At 42.5% G+C, this 12,204-nt stretch overlaps 1 protein-coding gene across 1 annotated transcript in view; it reads left to right on the top strand.

Annotated features, from left to right (window-relative positions):
* Positions 1-2,260: 2,260 nt before the first annotated feature.
* The window catches only part of PRKG1 (protein kinase cGMP-dependent 1), a 1,272,686-nt gene continuing 1,262,742 nt past the window's right edge, over positions 2,261-12,204 (top strand). Inside the window, exon 1 of the mRNA XM_024121261.3 lies at positions 2,261-3,180. Within this exon, the coding sequence (XP_023977029.1) occupies positions 2,915-3,180 (266 nt within the window). The 5' untranslated portion in view covers positions 2,261-2,914. The remainder of the gene's footprint in view (positions 3,181-12,204) is intronic.

Here is a 12,204-nt window from a genome sequence, read left to right as displayed (position 1 = left end):
TTCAGGTAGAAGCAGTATGCATGGGGATTAAGACAGCCTCTGTCAAATCTGGACACTGTGGCCATGGGCAAATTAATCTGGCTAAGTTTCTCCATCTATAAAATGAGAATAAATAATGGCACCTACCTTACAGAGTCATCTTGGGGATTAAAACCATCTAGTCACATAAAGGGTTTAGCCCTGTGCTGGCACATATTAAACACTCAATGGATATGTACCATCACTGTCATTATCCAGTAGCTAAAAGATTTTTAAATTTGTCATTTTAAAAAATGTTTTATTCTGACACAAAATTCTGTATATTTTCTTTATTTCGTTCAAACATGGAACATGAAAACTCTCGCACAGGTATTTAAGGACCTAACCTCACTTCCCTGTGATTAAGATATTTATTTAGCAAATATCTCCACGGGCACTAGATGGCGACCTTCTCCTTTAAGAGAAAAAAAAAAAATCTAAGGTTTCATTAACACTTTTTGCTTTGACAGTTGAAACTTTCTGCTACAGATTTAAAAGCAAAGAACAAAGGGTAAAGTCACATCTTTGAACACTAGAGTGTCAGAATCATAGAATTTCTAGATTTTCAGGCTTCAAGCTAGGAGCAGCACGGCCTGGGGAATCTGGGCTTCAAACTTTTGCCCATGGGTGATCTTGGACTTCACCTTTCAAGATTTCATTTTCCTCCTTTATAATATGAAGTGGTTGGGTTAGATCATCTTCAAAGTTGCTTACAGATTTAAAATGCTATGATTTTTAATAAATCAATGTATACTCTTCTACCAGTCTGTATTTTCTCAAGCGTTCCTGTGCTCTAAGTATTTCCTAAGCCAATGGACACGATTTAAGGTCACCAGGTGTCAACATTACCTAAGTTAAAACTGATTTATTAAAAAAAATAAGATTAATTTTGGAAGATAGGGGTGAATTTAGGGTTTTGAGATGTGTGTAAAATATTGGTCTAAAGGTTTCTTTTTTTAATAAGCAAGATAGACATCTGAATATCTGCATTTAAGATTAGTATAAGACTTGAAAATAACCTGTCCATTTAAGAATCATTTAAAAACTATTTCTATATCTCCCATAAATAAAATGGAACCTATGCCTAGATATTTGAAGGTGATAAAATTTTTTTCTAATGTATTTTTAAATGCCAATTATTTTGAGTGTTTCTAAAAGGATTATAGCCGGTTATAGATAGAAGCAATAGATTAGTAACTATCAACAAGACAGAGAACTTCTCAAATATGAGTAGATGAAGCCAGTCTTGAGCATCTGGTGTGATTAAAATTCAGATGCGGCTTAAAATGTTTTTAATTTAAAATAATCAGATGAGTAGAACTAACCGTAAATAATAAAGAAATCTTCAGAATAAAATATATTTTAGGGTTTATTTATAAATGAAAGTATACGCCTGCTTTTTCCTTTACTGAGGTGTTTCAGACAGGGTAGAAAGATTTGTCCTTAATAAGCAGCCAGCGGATTGTACATTGATCTTTCTTTTTAAGGAAAATTACTATTTCTACAAAAACCCTTTGGTATCTTAGTTTGCATCCATTTTTTTTTCCTTTAAAAAAGCCATGTTAAGTTGTGGATCATCACCTGAGGAAATGCTTCTCCCACCTACCCAGACAAACTCTTAAACAGTGATTTATGTTATGAAAAATGCTCCCTGTGACATATACATATACAAAAAATAAAGTGGAGGAAATAGCAAATACTCCGGGTTCAAATGAGTATAAAAATCCCTTTAGCAGAGAGTGTGGTGATGGATATGCACAGGTGAGGGAGGAATACAGATAACAGAAGCTATTTTTCCCTAAAACAGGAGCTGGAAGGGTGAGCCAGCAGTTTAGCACTGGTAGCCCCCAATTCACAACCATATAAGATGGTATGGTGATATAATTTGGATGCTCAATATACAAATTTTAACTGTAGCAGATGAAATAGAATACAAACTCTAAGAAGTTTACGATGGATGCATGGACCTTTTTTTCTTTTCGGTAAACACTGGCTCATTACCCTATGAGTAATTCATCCAACTTACCCACCAACAATTTTAGTTTACTATTTCCACTAAAATTTTATGCTGAAAACACCTGGAACTGCGAGTGCTCTGTCATTCTTATTACTTGGGGTCACAACCACAGAACTTCCCAGTTAGAAACACACACACACACACACACACACACACCCTTATCATCCAGAGCAGAAGTAAAAGGTGAAAACAAAGATGAATTCACGCAGGTTATTGTCTAAAGGCAGTTTAATATTTATGAAATGTCACACACACACGCACGCACACACACCACAAAGTCTTTAGGCTCCAGTTACAAGCGCTGCGTCATCTGCCAGATCACATGGTAATTGTTGCTATTTCAAGGATCAAGTGGCATAAAGCTCTCCCCTCCACCTCCACCCCACCCCTTTCCTTTGGCACCATACAGCGTGCAAGAGTGATTATTATGTGATGAGGTGAGACCAGGCTTACTGGTCAAACCCTCCCAGCCAGAAAGCAGGCTCTCGGTGGGGTGGCGCGCGCGCCGTGTTCTCACGAAGTGATTGGGAAAGGGGGACGGGGGAGGGGGTCTCAGGGGAGGAAGGGCAGCTCTAATTGGTTTCTCAATGAAAGATAATCACCTATTCCCCGGAGAGACTGGCGATTAGCACTCTGCCTCTCCTCTCCTTCGCTTTTAGACTTCTCATCCTCCCCTCGGTGCTTTTAGTCCCTTCAGCAGAAGCGGATCGAAGAAAGCGGCTTCTCGCGCCGCACTAGGAGCAGCACCGCTGCGCTAGAGTACTTAGCGCCCGTTCACTCGCTCACTCCGCGCTCGCCTCGCCAGGCTGTCGTCCCCGCCGCCGCCGCCGCCGCCGCCGCCGCCCGAGACAAAGTTTCGCGGAGGGGCTCAGGGAAAACATGAGCGAGCTAGAGGAAGACTTTGCCAAGATTCTCATGCTCAAGGAAGAGAGGATCAAAGAGCTGGAGAAGCGGCTGTCAGAGAAGGAGGAAGAAATCCAGGAGCTGAAGAGGAAGCTCCATAAGTGCCAGTCGGTGCTGCCCGTGCCCTCGACCCACATCGGCCCCCGGACCACCCGGGCACAGGGCATCTCGGCCGAGCCGCAGACGTACAGGTCCTTCCACGACCTCCGACAGGCATTCCGGAAGTTCACCAAAGCCGAAAGGTAGGCGCCGGGGCTCGGCGCGGAGGGCCGGAGCGGGGCCGCCCCTCGCGGCGGGCGGGCCGGGTGGCTGTCCTGGCGGCGGCTCGGGGGGCTGGGGGCTCCGGGCCGCGGCGGCTCGGGGGCTGCTTGACGCAGGGCGCCCCTAGTTCTCCGCAGCGCGCCGAGTGGGGGCTGGCCCTCGCGGGCCGGGAGTGGGAAGTGTTTATTTTTATTTCTGCCCGTCACGTGCCGTGCTTGTCTCCGCCGGGCTGGGAAAGGCGAGCTCCTCGGGGAGACGCGCCCCTGTGGCGGGGTGAGGTGGGGTGGGAAGGAGGAGCGTGGAAAGTTTTGTCGCGCCGCTAACGTGGCCGCTCCGCACGCGGCTGCAGTCGCGCGCGCTTTCCTTCGCGCACCCCTGGGGGGGCGCCCGCGGGGGACAGAACCCGGCCCATCCCGGGGCCCGGAAAGTTTCCCGGAGGTGACCCCCAAACCCAGGCCACAGGGCATGCTCAGTGCGCCGCTGGAGCCTCTTGGGAGCAGCGACGGGAGGCTGGACAGGGTTGGGTTCAATTTAGGGACTGAACTCGCCCAGAGCCCAAGCCCCGCTGGGAAAGGCGCAGAGCGGGTGGGGGGAGGGAGGCGGGACTGGGGTGCGTCTCCGCGGCAGGAATCAGCCTCTGAGGGTCACTTTCCAGGCAGCAAGCGATGTCAGCAGGAGATTGTCAAGAAGCCCCACTTTCCGGATGTTCTTTTGCTCAGTTTGTGTCCCTTCCAGAAGCGCCACATCTTGGGCTGCCCAGGGCTTGGAGGCGGTTCGGTGACCTTGCACCTGAAGCAGGTTTGGGGCTACTGGTCAACCCTGTCCCAGGGTGGATAATGCCCCCTCCTTGTTTGTCTTCCTTCTGAGTCTCTCCCTGGAAAAGCTGGGATGAAGAGGGAGGGGAGCTATTTCTCTGGACGCCTCCAGGCTCCTTCCTTTCCTTCTCCCAGCACGTTGAGAGCCAAGTTCTGACAGTTCAAAGTTGTGTCGCTCTTTCGTGGTGTGCAGAAGAGGCCGGGCGATTTTGGCCACAAGTAGGAAGCTTTTGCTCTCCACTGGCCGCCTTCACCGGAGAGGGCTGATCGATTGGCTGCAGCATTAAAGCACCTCTGGACATTAGGGAGAGGAAGTGCAGACTCCAAAGCCCATTACTGGCTTTTAGTCTCTGGAAGTGCACAGCCGAAAGTGCATTTCTCAGGATATTGAATATTCCATTAGGCGTGCCTTCATGCCCACCTATCTCTTACCCCTTCCCTGTTGTTAGATCACTTGGCGTCTGAGTTTGGGGCCCTCAGGGGACCCCTACATCAGTCCTTCCCCCTAAGCTCTCTGACTTTGAGGCCAGTACTTCTAAAGAGCATGTCCTCTTGTATGTCTCCATCCAGGCCAGTTGCAGGGCTCTGGATGTCCCCCACTTCCCCGCTGCACGCCTTCCTTGTCTTTTTCAGTTGTGTAGTGATTACAGTGTTTGCGTGTGGGAGTGGGGGAGAGGGGAGCAAAGGAGTCTGGGTACGGGTTGAGAGCTGTTAGAAAAGGGCCAGGAGCTGGGAGTGGGTTGAGGGAGAAAAACAGGAATCAGGCAGAAAGGATTCACCTTGGGAACTGCAGGCCCACTCTGAACCAACGTCTCGAGGGACAGCTTTCAGATTTCCCGAGCGACACTCCACTTATAAAATGACACCGTGCACATAGCACCTTTTGGCCCAGGCTGCCTTGGAAGTCCCTATCAAATGGAACAATGGCATTCTTACTTCTCTCAGGCCGAGACTGCAATCAGAGCTAACATTTGGCCTTGCCCTTGGTTGGGAAGCTGCTGTGTCTTGCCTCAGCTGAGCTGTGCATTCCTCGGCCGCTGCCCTGCCCCGTTCTCAGCAGCTGGAATCAATCTGCCCACCTCCTGAAGAAGCCACTTCATCAGCGGTCACCCGGCAGCTGTTCGCCTCCTAGGGCTGACCGGCTGGGGCTTTATCGCATTTTTGAAATTTCAGATCTCTGTGTCTGGACTGTGCCCCTCAAAGAGTAACCAGCACCACCTCGTAGCAAAGAGGAGATTTCACCGGGGTCTAGAGAGGACAGGAGAGGAAACTGTCTCTCCCAGAGTCCACTCTCATTCAGGAGCTAGCTCTCAAAGAGGCACTTTTATTTTCTTTGATAAGAAATCTCTCTAGGAATGAGAGGCGGTTTTGTGTGTACTGAGAGGAAATGGCTGATCTTTCAAACGTACACATCATCTTCCTTTTTTTTATTCCCCCACCCCCACCCCCCGCCCCCGCGCACACACTCCCGACGTTTTCGGGTTAGGGGTAGGAACATTCATCAAAAGAGTGGATCATGTGCAGTAGAGATCGGTCGGGCGCGTATTTTGTGTCTGCAACAGCTAGCTGAAGTGCTTTTCTACTTCCTCTGTGCGCTGATTTACGCTGGGACTGAGTGTAAACTTTTCCCCACTCAGCACTTAGCTTTATACTTTCAAATGGAAGCGTGAAGTTTATTTTCAGCAAGCTGACTCATTAGAGTTTAAAGAATTTTGACAGGTATAATATATGGGCATAGTAAACTCTGGAATTAGGTACTCATCCTAGCATTTAAAGAGACAGTACTAACTTAATTATCATTGGTGAGACATGTTATTTTGGCCAAGAAAAGAAATAATTTAAAAAGTATATCTGGGATACAACATTTAACGGCAAACAAGATGCTTTCAAAATAAAAGTGTATTTGCTGATTTTCAGATATTTGGATTTGGGGAGTAGACATTCCATCAGCTCGTGCATCCTTTGTTAAAAGTTGTGCCATCCTGATGCACTTACTGGGGCTGAAGGAGACTGCTTTATCACAAAGCTAATGTTCAATTGCAATTGCTGTAGGATTTAGTGATAGCTATTCATGCTATGGGTTTGTTTCAAACTTTACTAGGACACCCAGTTTTTATACTAACAAGAAAAGAAACATATTTTGAAAGTGTAGGAATTGTTTGGTGGGCAGAATGATAAAAGAACTTTTGCCTGTAACCACTGTTTTAGAAAATGATTGCAATCTGAAATATTTACATAATCGGTGGTAAAAATATCTTCAGCATTTATTGCAGTGGAAGGAAATGGGAGAATTCACCGACTATTGTAATCAAGTCAGTCCAATTAGCCAGATTTCCATGTGTCCACAGAGGGTATAATGCACAGTCTCCATTAAGAATGATCTAAGTATCTAAGGAATGCTTAGATGAAAATTATACTAGGGAAAGGGAAGATCTGAGCTCACAGTGTAAGTATCAAGTGTACAGTATGATGATCATGTTTAAAAAGAAAACATCCGACTTATTGCAGTCCTCATTTTCAGACCCCTTAGAAATGCCCAGTAGAGGTCAAGTGATAATCACTGAAAACTGTAGGCTGTTTTGGATGACGATGATGATACTTTACACTTATATATAACTTTCTGCCAAATAACTGAGTGTTTCACATGGTTTTCTGTGAACTTCTGATTCTCTGCATGCATATATTCCACATCATGAATTACCTAATATCCTAATTCTCTCCCTTAACTTTTTATACACACCTAAATTCCTTATTTTGACCACCCAGTTAGCTCAGAAGACTGCATACAGTTGTTTTTAAAATTAGCTTAAGCAAAGGCTGGAATCAATATTAATCTGTTACAGGAATAATATATTGTACTCCAAGCCACTTGAGCTGTTCCTGTCACAAATCCCTTCATTCTTGATGATGTAAATTCATCCTTTGGAACTTGTACCTTCTTCCACTGGGACATGGATGCTTTGGAATGGATGCCCCAGAAAACTCTTTGCCTTTTGCATCTCTGATTCATTTTAGCTGGTTTAACCTTCAGGCTAAATCAAGGGATTTGGCCTAATTTAGATATAAGCAACTTCAGTGAAATGAGCCGGTACCGGTGGAATTCTGGGCCCAGCTTTTTAATTGTTCACATAGAAAATACACAGTGCTTTAAAATAGCGATGCTAAGAATAATAAAGATAGCTAATCTTAGTGATGTTAACACAGTGCTAAGCTCTTTCCTTTCAGTAGCTCATTGTTTTCTACCAGTGGTCCTAGATCACATACGTACTTTTCATACGAGGACTGTGAGGCTTGAAGAAGTTAATTCACTTACCTAAGATCTCACAGCTAGGAAATGCCAGACATGTTTGAAACCCCAATCTTGCAGTTTTTAGAGCCCCAGTTCTCAGCAGTTATATTCTATAGCCTTGGAATCTGGCCAGTTCTATCTTACTAACTGGTGAATTCTTCCAAATAGGAAGAAAAGAACCTGCCCTAGATTAGAATAGGAATTTTTTTTTTGAAAAGTCTTAGAGCCAGCACGAAACTGACCTTATGAAAAAGTGACCAATGAGCCCTTGTATCCAGCACGTACGCCTTGGGTGTGCTGTGCCAGGCCAGAATTTCCTCCGGCTGTCCTGCTCTAGGGATTGTCATTTCCTAATCATTCCCTCTTCTTCCTTCCTCACTCAACTTCTCTAGCTCAGTGTCATGGCATGGGTGGCGCCGATGAATAGTGCAGTTAGGAAGGATGTGAAAAGGATCTTGGTTGCTGCCTTTGGATATCATTCACTGTACCCTTTGCCTTTTGCCTTACGGACCCCTGCTGATTCCTTCGTCCCTACCAATCCTTCCATCCAAAGGAATTTATTACTACCTGACAGCATACCAATATGTTAACCACTTATCCTTTCTGGATTAACACAGTAATGTTTTAACAGGAGCTTCTGGGAGAGGACATTCGTTTAGTTTACTCAGAGGAGTAATATTTATGATGAGAGTTGAAAGGGAGAAAAGCTGAGGAGGTGGGGGGAGGATATTTAGCTTGTCAAGATCCTTGTGTCCTGCCGCGTGTAATTTGAAGAGGACAGGTTCCAAGCATAAGCACCTCACACCTACATTCAGTCAAAGAGGTACAGGAGGTAGATAGTACTCTGGTTTTAGTGATGAGAAAACTGAGCAAATCATTACTGAAGTGCCTCTCGGAAATGGGACCAGAAAGACAATATAGGTTTCTTAATTTTGCATCAGTACCGGAGTTGGTGAATTGATATCTCCAAGTTATTATCTATTTATACTTATTATTTAAGACATATCCACTCTGCTTTGGTGTTGGTTTGGGTTCTGGGATCAAGTACATTTTCCAGATATATTTGTAGTACACCAGGAGTTCTTGTTCCATCTGAATCCTTGATACATGTATAGGTTGCAAGTTTTTATTTAATCATGTGTTCATTAGAGATTTGACTGACCCTCATGAAAATATTTCTAAAAGACCTGAAAAAACAAAAGATGTTCTCTCTTTTTCCTCTTTCCTTACTAAGTGGCTGTTGCCTAGTGCCCTTTCCCCACACTGTGTAGGAGATGCTGAGAGTGCATTAAAACCCTTTCTTTTGACAAGATTTTCAGGTGATTTCATAGTTGCTCTGAGTAGGAATAATTATTTTCATTTGCCACTGAGAATTTGCTTATCAGAGTTCAGGACCCTATGTTATCTCAGATTCTTGTAGCTCTTGGAAGTTACTGTGAGTTCTGAGATAAACCAGGGATTGCATATCCTGTTTCACAAAAGTGAAAGCTCAGAAGTTTGGAAATTGTCAAAAAATGACTACTAGCTTTGTTAGTGTCCTGTGCTGTTGGATCCCCGAAGAGAAAAGGGGCTATATGTATATGTTTATGTGTATGAGTAATGTGTATGTATATGAGTATGTACATATACATACACACACACACAAATTGCCGATTTATTGCGTTGATGATTTTATACTTCTTATGGTAGTTATTATTCTGCAACTCCTCTAGTTTGGCCCTATCAGTTTCTTGGGCAAAGGGGGATTTACTTCTTGGGCTATTATCATGAAATAGATGACAGCATCTTGCAGCTTGTCAAATGCTTGTGCTTGGTATTAGACACACTGTCCAATACTGTCTCCCAGAGCAGGGTACTAGAACCAATCTCTGTTGCTTCTTATCGAAGTACTTACTACTTCCTGCTTTTACCCAGTGATGATTTTTTTACCTTCTTTTTCTTTGTTCTTGGATCTGCCTGTGTTGTGCATCTCTCTTTTGGGTCCCTGGTTCCTCTCTTCTAGCTTGACATCTGGAACTCCTGCCAGATCTCTCATTTGCAAAACTCATACAACCACAAACGTAGAACAGAGGTCTTGTTCAGAATAGTACTCTAACCTTTTAAAATCTTTCATGTCTTCAGATATTTCAGATTTTTTAGATATTGTACAATTTGAATTTCTTAAAGTTTTAAAAATAATTGCTCATATTGAAAGTATACAATGCTTTAAAATATTTCTCAGTGAAAAATAGATATTTCCAGAAAATGTGTATCTTTGAAATAGATTTGTTTTATTATATAAAGGCTGATAGAACTAATCTCTTTATTGTTGTTCTGAACAACAGATTCCTTTTAAAAAACTCTTAACCTTACTCTGCACTACTCCCTAAACATTGTTGGTGGATCGCAGACTTCAGTGTACGTTATGTTGCTTTTATTTTAAACATTTTCATATTGTTTTTTTATGTGGGCATATAATGCAAACCCATGCTACCTTAGACAATAGTGGAGTTTTAAATTCAATCAATATAAAGTTTATATTAGCTAGAAAGTTGTAAAATACTTTCTGTAATTTGTCCTGTCCAGTGTGTTGGCTGTGTGGTTAACCTTTTTTTTAGTGCATGTTGATTTGACATATTCTTGGAAATTAGTCCTAAACAGTCAACATGTTGATACTAGGAGTTGATCTGGGTTGATTTTATTACGTGGATGAGCATGCTGATAGCACTTTGGGGTGTAAGGGGATAACATGCTGATTTCATCTGAGTGTTTATTTAATAAATGAATTTGCCTTAATAAGGCAAATCCAGTAAGACATCTGCTGTAATTACCTTGTTAGGACTTAGTTTGAATTTTTATTTACTTGTGATAAAGATTATACAGGTACAGTTCTTAAATTATGCTCACTGACTTGTTGCTAATTCAAAGTGCTCCTCCTTTATAGATCAATTTAGAGAGGGCTTCAAAATGTGTTTTAAATCCTCAGATATGTCTTTATTTGAGCACTTTGACCTCAAATGCTGCAAAAATGCTACTGACAAACCTTATAGGGAATCGTAAAAGTACTTGTATATTTGCCTCTTACAAATACTTGTAGGTCTGTTTGTTCAACTGTATTGCCTGATGAGCAAATCCAAAGCCTTTGAGTAAATGTTAGTATTTTTCTTGATGACTTTCTTTGCCCTCGTGGTGTGGGTAATGTTAATTTCATGTCTCACACGACCACCAAGGAACTTCACTACGTATGCTAAAAATGCTCAAAATAGAAAATTCTTTTATATGTTAGGCTGTAAACCCCTGGGTAGAAACCAGGTCTGTTTAAAGTAAAAATTCCAACCCTATACAACCCTCAGCTTACCATACATTTCTCCTCCCACGTGCTAATTTTCAGAGGCAGGGTAAGGACAGCACATATCTAGAATGTATTAAAAACAAACAAATTAAAAAAAAAAAACCCACCCTGAAACCTTCTAGAGGATAGAACCAATTCATATTCAATTCAGTCTCCTCTCAGAGAATAAGTTCACTCTAAAATATTCAGGACAAAATTTCATGTCTTACTTCAGCAGACTTCAGCTGTGGTGTCATGGCGCACAGTGGTGTGTGTTTGATTAGTTGTAAGGTTAAAATGAGTAAATAATAGGTTAAAAATCAAACCTCAGGAATTATTTGCTTCTTAGGAAATAAGGTTGAGTGCATTCACAGGCACCTCCCTAGGGATGGTTTTTGACTTGCATTCCGATTGGCTTCCCTGACTGAGAGGATGACAAATATATGGCAGGAAATTGCACAGAACCCACAGTCGGTCTTTTCACAAGAGTGTGTTGCACGTGAGAACATCATCCATCCTGTGAGTCACTGCAGAAAAAATGTTTGAGAACTTCTGATCTGAACTATGGCTCTAAAATATCAAAATCTTGATGCTGTGACACTTAAAGCTACTTATCTATAAATAATGGTTGATAGATTTACTGTACTCTACTTAGCATGTATACGTCAGAGCCCCATTTCCCAAAGTGTGATGTTCACATACTGGTGGCATCAGGGATGCTTCTAGGTGGCACACAAGTTAATTTATTTTATATTAACTGTAAGGAATTTTAATGTACTGAGGGAAAAGATGTAACAATCACGTTAAATCTACGCCGTGTGGCTACTGTTGCTTAGAATAATGCTTCATTTTAAAAGTTCATAGATTTCAAAGGAAAATATAGAAAAATACAGATTGTGAATAACATAGATATAAATAACACAAAAGAGGGAAAGATGGTTTTAAAGTCATTTTCAACAAGGAATGAAACAGATTGTTTCCATCCTCATCTCCTCCATGTTGTGGAAGATTCTGGCTAATCGAGTTCTCACTATACCTTTCTTTGGGTGACTCCTTGGATGGCTGTCTGTAAGTTTCTCCACAGGAATTGGAGTGGGGACATAGAGTTAGATGGAAAAGGTGGTTTTTATAAAATATACTCTTGCTCTGATGGTAAATCAGTCTGGTGAAGAATTACTCACTTTAATATATCATCAGAGAAATGTGTGATTTACCCCCAGATTTATGAATTCCTTTGCCATGCCACAGCAGGGCCCATAGGTGAAGGGGACAGTTGGGAAGTAATAAAGGGATGCCAGGCCTCCGGTCTCCATCCAGCCTGGGGTTGCTGGGCAGCTCTCTCTTTCCAGAGTGTGTCCCCAGGGCTCCTCCTTGGGTCCTGAGAGTCGGTATCTGTGGCTGTGTGGCATCTTGTAGCCAGAAATACAGGATGCTTTTTTTCTTTCTTTCTCTGTAAAAGTACAATTTGGAAAAAGTTTGGAAGGCAAAGTCTTTCATAAAATACACATATATTTTCCTATAATCTGTACTCCCTTTACTTGTAGGAAACTAGATTAATCTAAAAGATAGATATTTGTTTAAAAAGTATTAT

The sequence above is a fragment of the Physeter macrocephalus genome, chromosome 20, assembly GCF_002837175.3.
Source record: "Physeter macrocephalus isolate SW-GA chromosome 20, ASM283717v5, whole genome shotgun sequence".
In the NCBI taxonomy this organism is placed as follows: Eukaryota; Metazoa; Chordata; class Mammalia; order Artiodactyla; family Physeteridae; genus Physeter; species Physeter macrocephalus.
The sequence above is the reverse complement of the archived record's forward strand: the minus strand, read 5'-3'. Positions and strand labels throughout refer to the sequence as shown.